Source organism: Cherax quadricarinatus, chromosome 5, assembly GCF_038502225.1.
Source record: "Cherax quadricarinatus isolate ZL_2023a chromosome 5, ASM3850222v1, whole genome shotgun sequence".
NCBI classification, from domain to species: domain Eukaryota; kingdom Metazoa; phylum Arthropoda; class Malacostraca; order Decapoda; family Parastacidae; genus Cherax; species Cherax quadricarinatus.
The window spans coordinates 11,746,097-11,765,937 of record NC_091296.1 but is presented as its reverse complement, the minus strand read 5'-3'; the positions used below and the strand labels follow the sequence as shown (position 1 = coordinate 11,765,937).

The window sequence follows — 19,841 nt, the reverse complement described above, 5'->3', positions numbered from 1 at the left end:
TTATAGAGGGGCCACAGATATATCAGATCACTTTCTAGTTGTAGCTACACTGAGAGTAAAAGGTAGATGGGATACAAGGAGAATAGAAGCATCGGGGAAGAGAGAGGTGAAGGTTTATAAACTAAAAGAGGAGGCAGTTAGGGTAAGATATAAACAGCTATTGGAGGATAGATGGGCTAATGAGAGCATAGGCAATGGGGTCGAAGAGGTATGGGGTAGGTTTAAAAATGTAGTGTTAGAGTGTTCAGCAGAAGTTTGTGGTTACAGGAAAGTGGGTGCAGGAGGGAAGAGGAGCGATTGGTGGAATGATGATGTAAAGAGAGTAGTAAGGGAGAAAAAGTTAGCATATGAGAAGTTTTTACAAAGTAGAAGTGATGCAAGGAGGGAAGAGTATATGGAGAAAAAGAGAGAAGTTAAGAGAGTGGTGAAGCAATGTAAAAAGAGAGCAAATGAGAGAGTGGGTGAGATGTTATCAACAAATTTTGTTGAAAATAAGAAAAAGTTTTGGAGTGAGATTAACAAGTTAAGAAAGCCTAGAGAACAAATGGATTTGTCAGTTAAAAATAGGAGAGGAGAGTTACTAAATGGAGAGTTAGAGGTATTGGGAAGATGGAGGGAATATTTTGAGGAATTGTTAAATGTTGATGAAGATAGGGAAGCTGTGATTTCGTGTATAGGGCAAGGAGGAATAACATCTTGTAGGAGTGAGGAAGAGCCAGTTGTGAGTGTGGGGGAAGTTCGTGAGGCAGTAGGTAAAATGAAAGGGGGTAAGGCAGCCGGGATTGATGGGATAAAGATAGAAATGTTAAAAGCAGGTGGGGATATAGTTTTGGAGTGGTTGGTGCAATTATTTAATAAATGTATGGAAGAGGGTAAGGTACCTAGGGATTGGCAGAGAGCATGCATAGTTCCTTTGTATAAAGGCAAAGGGGATAAAAGAGAGTGCAAAAATTATAGGGGGATAAGTCTGTTGAGTGTACCTGGTAAAGTGTATGGTAGAGTTATAATTGAAAGAATTAAGAGTAAGACGGAGAATAGGATAGCAGATGAACAAGGAGGCTTTAGGAAAGGTAGGGGGTGTGTGGACCAGGTGTTTACAGTGAAACATATAAGTGAACAGTATTTAGATAAGGCTAAAGAGGTCTTTGTGGCGTTTATGGATTTGGAAAAGGCGTATGACAGGGTGGATAGGGGGGCAATGTGGCAGATGTTGCAAGTGTATGGTGTAGGAGGTAGGTTACTGAAAGCAGTGAAGAGTTTTTACGAGGATAGTGAGGCTCAAGTTAGAGTATGTAGGAAAGAGGGAAATTTTTTCCCAGTAAAAGTAGGCCTTAGACAAGGATGTGTGATGTCACCGTGGTTGTTTAATATATTTATAGATGGGGTTGTAAGAGAAGTAAATGCGAGGGTCTTGGCAAGAGGCGTGGAGTTAAAAGATAAAGAATCACACACAAAGTGGGAGTTGTCACAGCTGCTCTTTGCTGATGACACTGTGCTCTTGGGAGATTCTGAAGAGAAGTTGCAGAGATTGGTGGATGAATTTGGTAGGGTGTGCAAAAGAAGAAAATTTAAGGTGAATACAGGAAAGAGTAAGGTTATGAGGATAACAAAAAGATTAGGTGATGAAAGATTGAATATCAGATTGGAGGGAGAGAGTATGGAGGAGGTGAACGTATTCAGATATTTGGGAGTGGACGTGTCAGCGGATGGGTCTATGAAAGATGAGGTGAATCATAGAATTGATGAGGGAAAAAGAGTGAGTGGTGCACTTAGGAGTCTGTGGAGACAAAGAACTTTGTCCTTGGAGGCAAAGAGGGGAATGTATGAGAGTATAGTTTTACCAACGCTCTTATATGGGTGTGAAGCGTGGGTGATGAATGTTGCAGCGAGGAGAAGGCTGGAGGCAGTGGAGATGTCATGTCTGAGGGCAATGTGTGGTGTGAATATAATGCAGAGAATTCGTAGTTTGGAAGTTAGGAGGAGGTGCGGGATTACCAAAACTGTTGTCCAGAGGGCTGAGGAAGGGTTGTTGAGGTGGTTCGGACATGTAGAGAGAATGGAGCGAAACAGAATGACTTCAAGAGTGTATCAGTCTGTAGTGGAAGGAAGGCGGGGTAGGGGTCGGCCTAGGAAGGGTTGGAGGGAGGGGGTAAAGGAGGTTTTGTGTGCGAGGGGCTTGGACTTCCAGCAGGCATGCGTGAGCGTGTTTGATAGGAGTGAATGGAGACAAATGGTTTTTAATACTTGACGTGCTGTTGGAGTGTGAGCAAAGTAACATTTATGAAGGGATTCAGGGAAACCAGCAGGCCGGACTTGAGTCCTGGAGATGGGAAGTACAGTGCCTGCACTCTGAAGGAGGGGTGTTAATGTTGCAGTTTAAAAACTGAAGTGTAAAGCACCCTTCTGGCAAGACAGTGATGGAGTGAATGATGGTGAAAGTTTTTCTTTTTCGGGCCACCCTGCCTTGGTGGGAATCGGCCAGTGTGATAATAATAATAATAATAATCTCCCTCTCTCCTACATGCTCAAACCTGAGCCTCGGTATCCTCGTAAAAACTCTTCACTGCTTTCAGTAACCTACTCCTATACCATGCACCTGCAACATCTGCCACCCTGTCATACGCCTTTTCCAAATCCATAAATGCCACAAAAACCTCTTTAGCCTTATCTAAATACTGTTTACCTATATGTTTCACTGTAAACACTTGGTCTACATCCTCCTTTACTTTTCCTAAAGCCTCCTTGTTCATCTGCTATCCTACTCTCTGTCTTATTCTTAATTCTTTCAATAATAACTCTACCATACACTTACCAGGTATACTCAACAGACTTATTCCCCTTTAATTTTTCTTCACTCTCTTTTGTCCCCTTTGCCTTTATACAAAGGAACTATGCATGCTCTCTGCCAATCCCTAGGTACCTTACCCTCTTCCATACATTTATTAAATAATATCACCAACCACTCCAAAACTATATCCCCGCCTGCTTTTAATATTTCTATCTTTATCCCATCAATCCCAGCTGCCTTACCCCCTTTCATTCTACCCACTGCCTCACGAACTTCCCTCACACTCACAACTGGGTCTTCCTCACTCCAACAAGATGTTAGTCCTCCTTGCCCTATACACACAATCACAGCTTCCCTACCATAAATATTATACGAAAATACACCTCAAAGTAGGCGTTTTAATCCAAAAACATGGTCAATTTTTTTTCTTCATTATGCACTGCGTGCTGTAGGATTTATTTTATGCTGCGCACACCAGCCTACCAGCTTTCTCCAGCTTGATTTGAAGCTGCTAGAATTTTGGCATATTAATACATCAAAAACACTGGCTTGTAAGACATACATACGATACCGACAGTCAAAAGGTTAAATACAGGAGGACCCCCCATATCAGCAGGGGATACATTCCAAAGACCTGTTGTCGATACTGACACTGCAGATAGCAGCAAACCCTATTTACGTAAGTCCAATACTTTATTTTTTCAACACGCCAGCTGTCTCCCACTGAGGCAGGGTGACCCCAAAAAGAAAGAAACACTTTCACAATCAATCACACAATCACATTTTGCAGAGGTGGCCAGATATGACAGTTTAGATGTCACTCCAAACAGTTACTATCTCAAACCCCCTACAGTGTAAGCACTGTACTTCCCACCTCCAGGACTCAAGTCCGGCTAACCAGTTTCCCTGAATCCCTTCACAAAATATTACCCTGCTCACACTCCAACAGCTCGTCATGTCCCAAAAACATTTTGTATCCATTAACTCCTATCTAACACGCTCACACATGCACGCTGCATGTCCAAGCCCCTTGAACACAAAACCTCTTTTTCCCCCTCCCTCCATCCTTTCCTAGGATGACCCCTACCCCCTCCTCCCCTGCACTACAGATTTATAGACCCTCAAAGTCATTCTATTTTCCTCCATCCTCTCTAAATGACCAAACCACCTCAAAAACCCTTCTTCAGCCCTCTGAATAATACTTTTAGTAACTCCATACCACCTTTTAATTTCCACACTAGGAATTCTCTGCATAATATTTACACCATACATTGCCCTTAGACATGGCATCTCCACTGCCTCCAGCCTCCTCCTCACTGCAGCATTCACAACGCATGCTTCGCACCCATATAAGAGTGTTGGTACTACTATACTTTCATACATTCCCTTCTTTACTTTCAAGGATAACCTTTTTTGTCTCCACAGATACCTCAATGCACCACACTACCTTTTTTCCCTCATCAATTCTATGGTTAACCTCGTCCTTCATAAACCCATCTGCTGACAAATCTACTCCCAAATATCATAACACATTCACTTCTTTCATACTTCCTCCCTCCAATGTGATATCTAATTTTTCTTTACGTAACTAGTTTGATGTCCTCATCACCTTACTCTTATCTACGTTCACTTTCAACTTTCTTTACACACCCTCCCAAACTTGTCCACTAACCTTTGCAACTTCTCTTTAGAATCTCCCAAAAGCACAGTATCATCAGCAAAATGTAACTGTGACAACTCCCATTTGTATTTGATTCCCAATAATTTAATCTCCCTCTCTCTCCAACACCCTAGCAGTTACTTCTTTTACAACTCCATCTATAAATATGTCAAACATCCATGGTGACATTACACACCCTTGTCTAAGATCTACTTTTACTGGAAAGTAATCTCCCTCTCTCCTACACACCCTAATCTGAGCTTCACCATCCTCACAAAAACTCTTTACAGCATTTAGTAACTTACTACCTATTCCATACACTTGCAACATCTGCAACATTGGTCCCTTATCCATCCTACCATATGCCTTTTCTAAATCCATAAATGCAATGAAAATATCCCTACCTTAATCTAAATAATGTTCAATTACATCTTCAATGTAAACACTTGATCTACACATCCCCTACCCATTCTAAAGCATCCTTGTTCATCCTACACACACCTATTTTAAAGCTGAATTAATAAATTATGAACAATAAGTGGGGAATTTCAGATAGTAGCTTGGTAAACAGCAACCGCTCATGTAATTGTTTTACATGATGGTAGGATTGCTGGTGTCCTTTCTTCTGTCTCATAAACATGCAAGATTTCAGGTACGTCTTGCTGCTTCTACTTACACTTAGGTCACGCTACGCATACATGTACAAGCATATATAGACACACCCCTCTGGGTTTTCTGCTATTTTCTTTCTAGTTCTTGTTCTTGTTTATTTCCTCTTATCTCCATGGGGAAGTGGAACAGAATTCTTCCTCCGTAAGCCATGCGTGTTGTAAGAGGTGACAAATGCCGGGGGCAAGGGGCTAGTAACCCCTTCTCTTGTATAAATTACTAAATTTAAAAAGAGAAACTTTTTTTTTCTTTTTGGTCCACCCTGCCTTGGTGGGATACGGCTGGTTTGTTGAAAAAAAAAAAAGTGGGGAATTATCACTTTTCAGTGATGGGAAGCACTTCATGGTTTCTCTTAGGCTTTGAAGAACTGCCAGCTTCTCTACTTTTGCACTTAGAGGCCATTATTATGCAAAATTAAGAGGTATTTTTAGGCCACAATAAAACTTGGATAACTGAAACAGCAGATAATGAATCAGTGGATACAGAGGGGATCCTACTGTACTGATATGATTAACATTAATACCAAAATTTTGTACCCCTAAAAAATTCATCACAGTTAAAATGATAATGATTAAAACAAGTCTCCTAGAAACCAAGATTAACCTCAAATCATGTTAACAAAGTAACATTTTATACTATATTATGCAATTTCACTGGTTTTTACATGCTGTTTTGTATGTATGATGCTTTCCCAACAAAATTTGTGGTAAATGTTCAGTACAGACATTCCTACATATCTGTGGCACAGCAGATTCACTGATTTTGATTACAGTGTATCACATTTTTACTGAAGTCTCTTCAGGAAATGAAAAAAAGTAAATTTCCTGGCAGTGTCTATTTTGTACTGGCTTAGCTCACCAGCCTTAAGGTGAACATAAACCACAGGACTGTACCCAAAATATACTTACTGAACATTCCCACTACCAAGTTTCTTTGTTAACACACATTTTCATGAATGGCAATATTAATGAAATGTTTGCAGTAATGAAACAGATATGCCCACTTTTAAGAAAAAATAGGGACGAATTTTAAGAAAGAGCAATTACAGTATACGGACAGCATTTAATGGTAGAGTATATATTAGCAGTTACTGGATTTACAGGGTTCATCGATAGTAAGGGTTCACTTGTCTATCAATGATTTTTGAAGACCAACAAGAAACAATCAATTATTACACTGGGATATATCTATCTGCATGTCAACAAATTAAAACAAATGCCATACTTACATGGAACATCTGGTTACCAAGGGTGAACTGTTGTGTACTGCCAGATACTTGCTGCACCAAGTTTGCTGTAGTCGTCATCGTCGTGCCACAAGACGTGTACAACAAAGATCCTGTATTAGCTGCATCATAACACGAAAGGGACACACAAATAACTATGCTTACAAATTATGTCAAATGGTACTAAACAAGGACTAAAGTACCTTAACCGTCAACCTTCACAATCTTAATCATAACCTATTTAGATACATTGGTTTACACTCTCCTACATTAAAAATACCTAACATAAGCACCTACACTTATAAATGAAACTTTCATTTGGCAAGAGGACAGGATGGATTAATGAAGGGAAGTAAAATGGGCATGTCTCACAACAAAGGCAGTTTCAACTGGTCATCTGCTAATTTTTTCATCAACCTCCAAAAATCCTATGCAATATTTTATTAAAAAAAAAATTATGGATGAGGGCCACGAAGAAAAAAATGTTGCCTATCACAAACTCAATGAAAGGGAAATATTGTATAATTCCCAAGCTGCTTATCTGTGAACCAAGTTGGTTTTTAAAACACCTTATTGTAATGTGGTTATACTGTACTTCAGAAACTATTTTAAACTATAGTAATTAGAAACAAACAGAGTTCCTCAGGAAGATCCAAACTAGGGGCTAACAAGAATCAAGTTTAAATAAAAATTTTAACAATAAGAAGAAATGTTTTAAACAAATATGTCAAACAGAATGACACATTAGCTTAATGGATGCAAGTAGAAATAACTGTCTTTATTTTAAGGGCTTCTACCAATTTTTCACTAAATGCTGGACATGGCAATATGGAGAGAACACTATGGAGTAAACACACACCTGTTGTACCTCCTCGACCTTGGGTGGGCAAGGGCCCTGTGTTCTTGTATGAACCCACAGGTCTACCTCGCCCCCGTCCTGCTGCTAGTGATGCTGCGTTTGCCGATGACAAAAGATTTGAAGCAACTGCAGATTGTATACTTATGTTCATTCCTGCCAAGTTTTTCGGTAATAGGTTGGGCATCTTCACTGGCTCAAAGGCCTTACCTAAAGTGTTGGGCCGGCCACGATGAATCTGTGGGAAATATGAAAAATATTTTATTTTAATGGCACCCATCAGGCGTGTGTGAGTATGTTTGATAGGTGTGGAGGCAAATGGTTTTTGGGACTTGCTGAGCTGTTGGAGTGCGAGTAAGGTAACATTGATGAGGGGATTCAGGAAAACCGGTTAGCTGGACTTGAGTCCTGGAGAAGTACAGTGCCTGCTCTCTGAAGAAAGGGGTGAAGATATCTGAAGTTTTTAAACTATAATATCGGTGCACCTCTGGTAAGACAGTGATGGAGTGACTGGTGAGAGTGTTTTCTGTTTCAGGTCACTGGCGTTGGTGAAGACAGCTGGAGTGTTAAAAAAAATAAAGTCTTCCCTGATCCTTCTGTCCTCCAGGGTTGTTGCATTCAACTTTTTTTAGCCTTTCGTCATAGCTCATACCCCTTAGCTCTGGAACTAGTCTCATTCCATACTTTCCACGTTTTCCAGTTTCTTAACTTGCTTTTTCAGGTGTGGGTGCCATATTGGTGTTGTATACTCCCAAGATGAGCCTGGCATATTGTAAAAAGCACCCTGAGTAACACTGTTGAAATTCCTGAAGGCCACTGTCAAACTGGCAAGGCAGCAACGACTAGAGATTATTTAGTTGATGTGAGCCTCTGGTGATATGGTAGGCACTATGACTACTCTCAGGTCCTTCACTTTGAAAGAAGTTTACAGTCGATGTCCCCCGAGTCTATACTTTATGTCCGGTCTTTTGGCCCCTTTTCCAATCTTCATATGCTTGCATTCACTGAGGCTAATTTTAAGCAGTCACTTATCTGAGCAACCCTGGAGTTTGTCAAAATTCTTTTGAAGCATTTCCCCATCCTCGTCTGTTAATAGTCCCATTAGTTTTACATCTTTAAACAGATTTTTTTTTTTTTTAACAAGTCGGCTGTCTCTCACCGAGGCAGGGTGACCCAAAAAAGAAAAAATCCCAAAAAGAAAATACTTTCATCATCATTCAACACTTTCACCTCACTCACACATAATCACTCTTTTTGCAGAGGTGCTCAGAATACAACAGCTTAGAAGTATATACATATAAAAATACACAACATATCCCTCCAAACTGCCAATATCCCAAACCCCTCCTTTAGAGTGCAGGCATTGTACTTCCCATTTCCAGGACTCAAGTCCAGCTAAATAAAATAACTGGTTTCCCTGAATCCCTACACTAAATATTACCCTGCTCACACTCCAACAGCTTGTCAGGTCCCAAATACCATTTGTCTCCATTCACTCCTATCTAACATGCTCACGCACGCTTGTTGGAAGTCCAAGCCCCTCACCCATTCACCAGAAACAGCACTGGTCCTAATACTGATCTTTGTGGTACACCACTTGTCACTCTTCCCTATTCTGACATCTCTCCCTAGACAATCACTCTCTGCTCCGTTTCTGTAATGTATTCCTTGTTCCAGTGGAGTATGTTCCCAGCTATTCCTGGATGCTTCTGAAGTTTTTGCCCTCAAGTCTCGTGTGGGGTACAGTATCAAATGCCTTCTTACACTCTACGATTTGTCTCACTTCCCTTACTTGGTCATAGAATTGTAAAATGTTGGTAAGGTAAGACCTGTTATCTCTGAACTACATGCTGGTTGTTGTTTATGAAGCCACTTCTCTCCAAGTACTCTATCACTCTCCTGCTGACTATCCTCTCCATTACCTTACATAATGTACATTTTTTTTATTTTAACAAGTTAGCCAACTCCCACCGAGGCAGGATGACCCAAAAAAGGAAATCCCCAAAAAGAAAATACTTTCATCTTCATTCAACACTTTCACCTCATTCATAAATAATCACTGTTTTTGCAGAGGTGCTCAGAACACAACAGTTTAGAAGAATATATGTATAAAGATACACAACATATCCCTCCAAACTGCCAATATCCCAAACTCCTCCATTAAAGTGCAGGCATTGTACTTCCCATTTCCAGTACTCAAGTCCGGCTATATAAAAATAACCGGTTTCCCTGAATTCCTTCACTAAATATTACCCTGCTCCGATTCCAACAGCTCGTCAGGTCCCAAATACCATTCATCTCCATTCACTCCTATCTAAAACACTCATGCATGCTTGCTGGAAGTCCAAGCCCCTCACCCACAAAAACTTCTTTACCCCCTCCCTCCAACCTTTTTGAGGACGACCCCTACCCCGCCTTCCTTCCCCTACAGATTTATACACTCTCCATTTCATTCTACTTTGATTCATTCTCTCTAAATGACCAAACTTTCTCAACAACCTCTCTTCAGCCCTCTAATACTTTTATTAACTCCACACCTTTTCCTAATTTCCACACCCCAAATTCTCTGCATAATATTTACACCACACATTGTCCTTAGACAGGACATCTTCACCACCTCCAACGTCGTCCTCACTGCAGCATTTACAACCCATTCTTCACACCCATATATGAGTGTTGGTACCACTATACTTTCATACATTCCCTTCTTTGCCTCCATAGATAACGTTTTTTTGTCTCCACATATACCTCAATGCACCACTCACCTTTTTTCCTTCATCAATTCTATGATTAACCTCATCCTTCATACATCCATCCGCTGACACGTCAACTCCCAAGTATCTGAAAACATTCACTTCTTCCATACTCCTCCTCCCCAATTTGATATCCAATTTTTCTTTATCTAAATCATTTGATAGCCTCATCACCTTACTCTTATCTATGTTCACTTTCAACTTTCTACCTTTACACACTCTTTGCAATTTTTCTTTAGAATCTCCCATGAGCACAGTATCATAAGCAAAAAGTAACTGTGTCAATTCCCATTTTGTATTTAATTCCCCATAATTTAATCCCACCTCTCTCCCCAACACCCTAGCATTTACTTTTTTTACAACCCCATCTATAAATATATTAAACAACCATGGTGACATTACACATCCCTGACTAAGACCTACTTTTACTGGGAAGTATTCTCCCTCTCTTCTACACACCCTAACCTGAGCCTCACTATCCTCAAAAAAAAAACTATACAGCAATTAGTAAATTACTACCTATTTCATATACTTGCAACATCTGCCACATTGGTCCCTTATCCACTCTATCATATGCCTTATCTAAATACTGTTCACATATGCGCTTCAATGTAAACACTTGATCTACACATCCCCTACCCACTCTAAAACCTCCTTGCTCATCTGCAAACCTACATTGTTGCACGTGTCTAATTTATCAACGTGTCGGTTCTGTGAACCATTCATCTACAATCCTGTCAGACACTGCAACTTCTTGGGATCTTAATACTTGGGAATTCTTCGCTTGCCTAACCCTTGGGCACGACCTACTTCCACAATGGGCAAATGTGACACCACCTACAACTGCTGCACCTCTCCTGCCTACGGTTTATAAGCTGCTTCTCTGCTCATATGACGTATTCTATTCAAGACTGATGGACTGACCACATCGACTCAAGGTTGAAGTACTGATTACCTCATTCTCCTCCTGTTCAAGTTTCTCCTGTGTATGGACTGATGAAGCCACTGTGTGGCAAAACGTTTCCTTAATAAAGATACCCAAGAGTTGCACCTGTGTCTAATTTATCAACATGTCGGTTCTGCGAACCATTCATGTGGAAGATGGCTAATGTAATTCCTATTTTTAAAGCAGGGGACAAGTCATTGCCATCAAATTACCGCCCAATAAGCCTGACCTCAATTGTAGGCAAATTACGAGAATCAATTATAGCTGAGATTATAAGAAGCCATCTCGATAAGCATAGCTTGATTAATGATACTCAGCATGGATTCACAAGAGGCCGGTCCTGTCTAACTAATTTATTAACTTTCCTCAGTAAAGCTTATGAGGCTGTTGACCATGATAAAGAATTTGATATTATTTACTTAGATTTTAGTAAGGCTTTTGATAGAGTTCCGCACCAAAGACTGTTAAAGAAAGCGGCAGCTCATGGCATTGGGGGAAAAGTGCTCTCGTGGATCGAGTCATGGCTCACAGACAGGAAGCAGAGAGCGTCTATAAATGGGGTTAAATCCAACTGGGGATCAGTAACAAGTGGCGTTCCACAAGGATCAGTCTTGGGCCCGTTGTTGTTTATAATATATATCAATGATCTTGATGAGGGAATTACTAGTGATATGAGCAAATTCGCCAATGACACAAAGATAGGTAGGATAATTGATTCAAACGTAGATGTTAGGGAACTTCAGGAGGATTTAAACAAACTCTATTCTTGGTCAGAAAAGTGGCAGATGCAGTTCAATGTAGATAAATGCAAGGTTCTGAAGCTCGGGAGTGTCCATAACCCTAGCACTTATAAGTTAAATGATGTAGAACTTAGCCATACAGATTGCGAAAAGGACTTGGGGGTTATGGTGAGCAGCAACCTTAAACCAAGACAGCAATGCCTAAGCGTACGTAATAAGGCAAATAGATTACTGGGATTTATATCGAGAAGTGTAAGCAACAGAAGTCCAGAGGTCATACTGCAGCTTTATACATCATTAGTAAGGCCTCACCTAGATTATGCAGCTCAATTCTGGTCTCCATATTACAGAATGGATATAAATTCGTTAGAAAACATTCAGCGTAGGATGACTAAATTAATACATAGCATTAGAAATCTTCCTTATGAAAAAAGATTGAAGACTCTTAAGTTACATTCACTTGTTAGAAGAAGAATGAGGGGAGACCTGATCAAAGTGTATAAGTGGAAGTTAGGTATTAATAAAGGGGATATTAATAAGGTCTTGAGGATATCTCTCCAAGAGAGAACCCGCAGTAATGGATTTAAGTTAGATAAGTTTAGATTTAGAAAGGACATGGGAAAGTATTGGTTTGGAAATAGGGTAGTTGATGATTGGAACAGTTGAACGCCACTTGTTACAGATCCCCACTCGGATTTAACCCCATTTATGGACACACACTGCTTCCTGTCTGTGAGCCATGACTCGATCCACGAGAGCACTTTTCCCCCAATGCCATGAGCTGCCACTTTCTTTAACAGTCTATGGTGCAGTACTCTATCAAAAACCTTACTAAAATCTAAATAAAAATATCGTATTCTTTATCATGATCAACGGCCTCAAAAGCTTTACTGAAGAAGGTTAATAAATTAGTTAGGCAGGAACGGCCCCTTGTGAATCCATGCTGAGTATCATTAATCAAGCTGTGCTTATCCAGATGGCTCCTTATATTATCAGCTATAATTGACTCTAGTAATTTGTAAAGTAAAAGGACACAAGTGCAACTACAATTGAGGTTAGGCTTATTGGGAGGTAATTTGACAGTAACGACTTGTCCCCTGCTTTAAAAATAGGAATTACATTAGCCATCTTCCACATATCAGACACTACACCTGTTTGAAGAGAAATATTAAAAATATTTGTCAATGGTTCACAAAATTCCATTTTACACTCTTTAAGAACCCTTGAAAAAAGTTCCTCAGGGCCCGGGGATTTATTTTGCTTTAACCGGTCTATTTGTTTGATAACCAATTCGGTAGTGACTGTGATATTGCATAATTTATCATCATCATGCCCACTATAAAAATTAATTACTGGGATATTGTTAGTGTCTTCCTGAGTGAAAACCGAGAGAAAATAATTATTAAGAATAGAGCACATTTCATTCTCCTTGTCAGTGAGATGCCCCGAGTTATTTTTAAGGGGACCTATCTTATCTCTAACTTTTGTTCTATAAACCTGGAAAAAACTTTTTGGGTTAGTTTTAGAATCCCTAGCAATTTTAATTTCATAGTCCCATTTAGCTTTGCTTATCCCCTATTTAACGTCCCTCTTAATGTCAATATACTGATTCATAAGATGACCCTCACCTCTTTTGATGTGCCTATAAATTCCTTTTTTCTGTCCTAAAAGATATCTGAGCCTATTATTCATCCATCTGGGGTCATTTCTATTCAATCTAATTTCCTTATATGGGATAAATGTCCTTTGCGCAGCATGTATTGCATTAAGAAAACTGTCATACTGATAGCTCTCTTCGTTACCCCAGTCCACAGATGATAAGTGTTCTCTAAGCCCATTGTAATCTGCTAAGCGAAAATCTGGGACCAGTACTGAATTATCCCAACTATCATACTTCCATTCAATGCTAAAGGTAATTGATTTGTGATCGCTTGTGCCGAGTTTCTCTGTAATTTCTAAATTATAAACAAGAGTTTCCTTGGTTGCCAAAACCAAGTCAAGAAGGTTATTTCCCCTTGTAGGCTGTATCATAAACCGCTTCAAAAAACAATCCTGAACTACTTCTAAGAAGTCGTTTGATTCTAAATTCCCAGTCAAGAAATTCCAATCAATATGACTAAAGTTAAAGTCTCCTAGAATTACTACATTATCATGCCTTGTGGCCTTAACAATTTCCTCCCATAGTAGTCTCCCTTGGTCCCTATCTAAGTTTGGGGGAGGGTATATCACACCTAAAATCAATTTTTCATGTCCCTCTGAAAATTCTATCCAAACAGACTCTGTGTGTGTTACTTCAGACTTAATACCCGTTTTTATGCAACAGTTCAAGCGATCTCGGACATACAGTGCCACCCCACCCCCCTTCCCGATACTTCTGTCTACTTGGAACAATTTAAATCCTTGTATGTGACATTCAGCAGGCGTGTCCCGGTTTTTCGTACTGAACCACGTCTCAGTTAAGGCAAATGCATCGATGTTACCTGCACTAGCAACTAGTCTCAACTTGCCCATCTTATTCCTAGCACTACGACTATTTGTGTAATATATATTTAAGGACCCTCCTTTCTCTTTACCCTTCCTGCTCCTTTCTGTTATTCCACTAAACCTATTACTGTCCTTGTCACCTAGTGCCACTGGCTTTCCAATATCCACCTCGTTTTGCCTATTACTAGTTTTCCTAGTACTCATATTACTACACTGGGACTTCACTGTTTTCCCGCTAACTATTCCTAGTTTAAAGACCTAACAGCTCCCTCCACTGCATTGGCCAGTGCTCCTACCCCAAACCTAGATAAGTTCTTATTGGAGACTTGTTTGTGTGAGGGAGGGATGGCAAGTTTATTGTTGGAGAATATGACAGTAATATCAACTCTACAGCTTATTTATCTATCACAATTCAACTAATATGACATAAACAATATTATTAACATAGAAACATGGAATATACTCTAGAATGAATAAAATAAGTCATTATGTATGTCACGAGAGGTGTTGTGTTGTGTTGTTGTTGGGTATATAAGGGCCACTGAGAGTAAGCCGTCCATAATGGTGGTGAAGCAGCAGCTGAGGCGGCAGTGTTTTCTGTAGCCCTATATAACTCCAACAACATTGGAGGAGTTGGTAGAATTGCTGAATCACTGAAGAAGATACCCTCTACCACCATCACTACCACCTTCTACCACTATTACAACTGCTACCACCATCACTACCACCTTCTACCACTATTACAACTACTACCACCATCACTAACACCTTCTACCACTATTACAATGCTACCACCTTCTACCACTATTACAAATGCTACCACCATCACTACCATCTTCTACCACTATTACAATGCTACCAACTTCAACCACTATTACAACTGCTACCACCATCACTACCACCTTCTACCACCATCAACCACTATCACAACTGCTTCCACCACCACCTTCATATTTTTCTACAAACTTTTTCTTAAATTATGTGTGTTTCTCACATTCTTTACCAAAGGGCTGGCACTAGAAGCTTTCTTTGGAGCCATGGTGACTTATTTAGCAGATGCAAACACTAAAACAAATGGAATATTATGAAATGTATCGTATGAACTCGTGGGATCATCCTCACCCATTGATAAACAATGGCACACTGGCTGGGAATAGTGTGAGAGGCGGCTCGGGGCTGTGTGTACCTGTCCCGGACATACTACTATTCGCGAGTCAATCTGCAATTAGCGAGCCCATGTTTTCACGAAAATATCGCTATGATTTCTGAAAAGTACGACTCTCGGGCCCTACGATTATCGAGGGACCACTGTACTGCATTTTTAAAACTATTCCAACCCTCTTCAACCCCCCCACTACTCATACTTGCACTAGCCCCCCTTTCTGCCAATAGTTGCTTATATCTCCCCTGAACTTCTTCCTCTCTTAGTTTATACACTTTCACCTTTCTCTTACTTGTTGTTGCCATTTTTCTTTTGTCCCATCTACCTCTTACTCTAACTGTAGCTACAACTAAATAATGATCCGATATATCAGCTGCCGCTCTATAAACATGTACATCCTGGACCCTACCCATCAACCTTTTATCCACCAATCCATAATTTAACAAACTACTTTCATTATGTGCTCTATCATACCTTGTATATTTATTTATCCTCTTTTTCATAAAATATGAATTATTTATTACCAAACCTCTTTCTACACACAGCTCAATTAAAGGCTCCCCATTTTCATTTACCCCTGGCACCCCAAATTTACCTACTACTCCCTCCACAACATTTTTACCCACTTTAGCATTGAAATCCCCAACCACAAATACTCTCACACTTGGTTCAAAACTCCCCAAACACTCGCTCAACAATTCCCAAAACCTCTCTCTCTCTATACTTCTCTCTTCTCCAGATGCATATATGCTTACTATAACCCACTTTTCACATGCAACGTGGTTTTTTTTCACATGCAACCTTTAACTCCACATAATCCTTGAATTAATACATTTATACTCCCTCTTTTCCTGCCATAACTTATCCTTCAACATTATTGCTACTCCTTCTTTACCCCTAACTCTATTTGAAGCCCTTGACCTAATCCCACCTCCCACCCCCTTCAGCTTTGTTTCACTGAAAGCCAGGACATCCAGCTTCTTCTCATTCACAGCATCCACAATCATCTCTTTCTTATCAGTCACACAACATCCACTCACATTCAGACATCCCACTTTGACAATTTTCTTCTTCTTCTTTTTAGTAATTATTACAGGAAAAGGGGTTACTAGCCCATTGTTCCTGGCATTTTAGTTGACTTTTACAACACTCATGGCTTATGGAGGAAAGATTCTTATTCCACTTCCCCATGGATATAAAAGGAAAAGTAATAAGAACAAGAACTATTAAGATAAAATCAAAGAAAACTCAGATGAGTGTGTATAAATAAATGTGTAAGAAAGTAAGTTAGTTAGTTTATTCGGGTATACACAAATACAGTTACATAGAATTATCATACATAGCAGCATATGTGTAGAGAACCTAGGATAACCCAAAAAAGTCAGACAGTGACTTATTTCCACTGGGGTCCTTTTACCTTATTATTTTAATATAAAGGTACGTGAGGCATTACGTAGAATGAAAGGGGGTAAAGCAGCTGGAACTGATGGGATCATGACAGAAATGTTAAAAGCAGGGGGGGGATACAGTGTTGGAGTGGTTGGTACTTTTGTTTAATAAATGTATGAAAGAGGAGAAGGTACCTAGGGATTGGCGGAGAGCATGTATAGTCCCTTTATATAAAGGGAAAGGGGACAAAAGAGATTGTAAAAATTATAGAGGAATAAGTTTACTGAGTATACCAGGAAAAGTATACAGTAGGGTTATAATTGAAAGAATTAGAGGTAAGACAGAATGTAGGATTGTGGTTGAGCAGGGAGGCTTCAGAGTGGGTAGGGGATGTGTAGATCAAGTGTTTACATTGAAGCATATATGTGAACAGTATTTAGATAAAGGTAGGGAAGTTTTTATTGCATTTATGGATTTAGAAAAGGCATATAATAGAGTGGATAGAGGAGCAATGTGGCAGATGTTGCAAGTATATGGAATAGGTGGTAAGTTACTAAATGCTGTAAAGAGCTTTTATGGGGATAGTGAGGCTCAGGTTAGGGTGTGTAGAAGAGAGGGAGATTACTTCCCGGTAAAAGTAGGTCTTAGACAGGGATGTGCAATGTCACCATGGTTGTTTAATATATTTATAGATGGGGTTGTAAAAGAAGTAAATGCTAGATTCAAAATGGGAACTGACACAGTTACTTTTTGCTGATGATACTGTGCTTATGGGAGATTCTAAAGAAAAATTGCAAAGGTTAGTGGATGAGTTTGAGAATGTGTGTAAAGGTAGAAAATTGAAAGTGAACATAGAAAAGAGTAAGGTGATGAGGGTATCAAATGATTTAGATAAAGAAAAATTGGATATCAAATTGGGGAGGAGGAGTATGGAAGAAGTGAATGTTTTCAGATACTTGGGAGTTGACGTGTTGGCGGATGGGTTTATGAAGGATGAGGTTAATCATAGAATTGATGAGGGAAAAAAGGTGAGTGGTGTGTTGAGGTATATGTGGAGTCAAAAAACGTTATCTATGGAGGCAAAGAAGGGAATGTATGAAAGTATAGTAGTACCAACACTCTTATATGGATGTAAAGCTTGGGTGGTAAATGCAGCAGCGAGGAGACGGTTGGAGGCAGTGGAGATGTCCTGTCTAAGGGCAATGTGTGGTGTAAATATTATGCAGAAAATTCGGAGTGTGGAAATTAGGAGAAGGTGTGGAGTTAATAAAAGCATAAGTCAGAGGGCAGAAGAGGGGTTGTTGAGGTGGTTTGGTCATTAAGAGAGAATGGATCAAAGTAGAATGACATGGAAAGCACATAAATCTATAGGGGAAGGAAGGAGGGGTAGGGGTCGTCCTCGAAAGGGTTGGAAAGAGGGGGTAAAGGAGGTTTTGTGGGCAAGGGGCTTGGACTTCCAGCAAGCGTGCATGAGCGTGTTAGATAGGAGTGAATGGAGACGAATGATACTTGGGACCTGACTATCTGTTGGAGTGTGAGCAGGGTAATATTTCGGTGGGAAACGGCAGACTTGTTGAAAAAAAAAAAAAAAAAAATTCAGGGAAACCGGTTATTTTCATATAGTCGGACTTGAGTCCTGGAAATGGGAAGTACAATGCCTGCACTTTAAAGGAGGGGTTCGGGATATTGGCAGTTTGGAGGGATATGTTGTGTATCTTTATACGTATATGCTTCTAAACTGTTGTATTCTGAGCACCTCTGCAAAAGCAGTGATAATGTGTGAGTGTGGTGAAAGTGTTGAATGATGATGAAAGTATTTTCTTTTTGGGGATTTTCTTTCTTTTTTGGGTCACCCTGCCTCGGTGGGAGACGGCCGACTTGTTGAAAAAAAAAAAAAATAAAGGTTATAATATTTTCTTATTATTCTATAATGAAGATAACATCTTATTATCATACTAAAAAGACTATCTACTACACGAGGGTCATTAAGACTATCTACAATACGAGGGTCATTACTAGGAACAAGGTAAAATTTACAAGTATGTTAGCTGAAAAATAGAAAATCATTCCCCTCCCTTTCTGTAGCTACATTCATCAGACACCTTTTGGCACTCTTCCTGAACTGGTTCATGCTATGACTGGCTTTGACATGTACAGGCAGTCTGTTCCATTCCTTTATTGATGTACAATAAAAGGTGTTTGAAGCCTTGCCACTGACTGTGGGTACTACAAAGTTGTGCTCTCTCCCCCTAGTACTATGATTGCTTTGGTTCCCAACGTGTACATGTATGTGTTGTGTGACCTAAGTGTAAGTAGAAGAAGCAAGATATACCTGTAATCTTGCATATTTATGAGACAGACAAAAGACACCAGCAATCCTACCATCATGTAAAACAATTACAGGCTCTCGTTTCACATTCACTTGGCAGAAAGGTAGTACCTCCCTGGGTGGTTGTATACCAGCAAAACTGGTCTGTGTTCAATGCCTCACGCCTACTGACTTTCTTAAATGTAGATACTATGTTCACTGTCTTCCAGATCTCTGGGGACTGTCCCGTGTTTGTTAACATATTATTGTAGATCATAGCCAGCAGTTCTAACATTGCTTCTGCTTCCCCTTGCAGAATCCATGGTGACACCCTGCCAGGACCCACCACTTCTAATGTATCCGGCACCAAGTTTGTTTTTTACCTCTGGCACTGTTGTGTGTATGGTGTCCAGTACCTGGTAATGCACTCTTTCCCCAAGACATTAGTAAGTATAATTTTTTAGCTGATGTACATGTAATCTTTACTCCTAATATTTAGACATTCATCAACAGTTCCATACAAAAACCACATTACGAACTAGCAGTTAATTTAATGTGATAAGCATTTCTGAACTAGCAAGATTTTTATGGTAATCGTACAGGCACAAAGGCATATATGAAAAAATACAAAATTTTAGATGGAGCTGTAAATATAACTACAGCCTCTCTTCAATTAGCGACACTCGTTTACCGGCGACTCGGACTTACGATGGGCACTCTGACCAGCATGCATACCTAAATAATGTATATTAGAGCTGATTTCCTCTACTCTGTTCATTATAATATACAGTACATTACTGTATAAACATTAAAATATAAACCAGAAATGTTATAAATGGTGCAAAGGTGGCAAAACAATAT

General features: G+C 39.7%; 1 protein-coding gene across 13 annotated transcripts in view; it reads right to left on the bottom strand.

Moving 5' to 3' along the window:
- MEP-1 overlaps positions 1-19,841 on the bottom strand; it is a 156,409-nt gene that overhangs the window by 36,829 nt on the left and 99,739 nt on the right. For all 13 annotated transcript variants that reach the window (XM_070100079.1, XM_053771162.2, XM_070100076.1 and 10 more), the window contains 2 exons: positions 7,202-7,436; positions 6,346-6,410 (listed from right to left, as the gene is read on the bottom strand). In XM_070100079.1, coding sequence (XP_069956180.1) covers positions 6,346-6,410; positions 7,202-7,436 — 300 coding nt within the window. The remainder of the gene's footprint in view (positions 1-6,345; positions 6,411-7,201; positions 7,437-19,841) is intronic.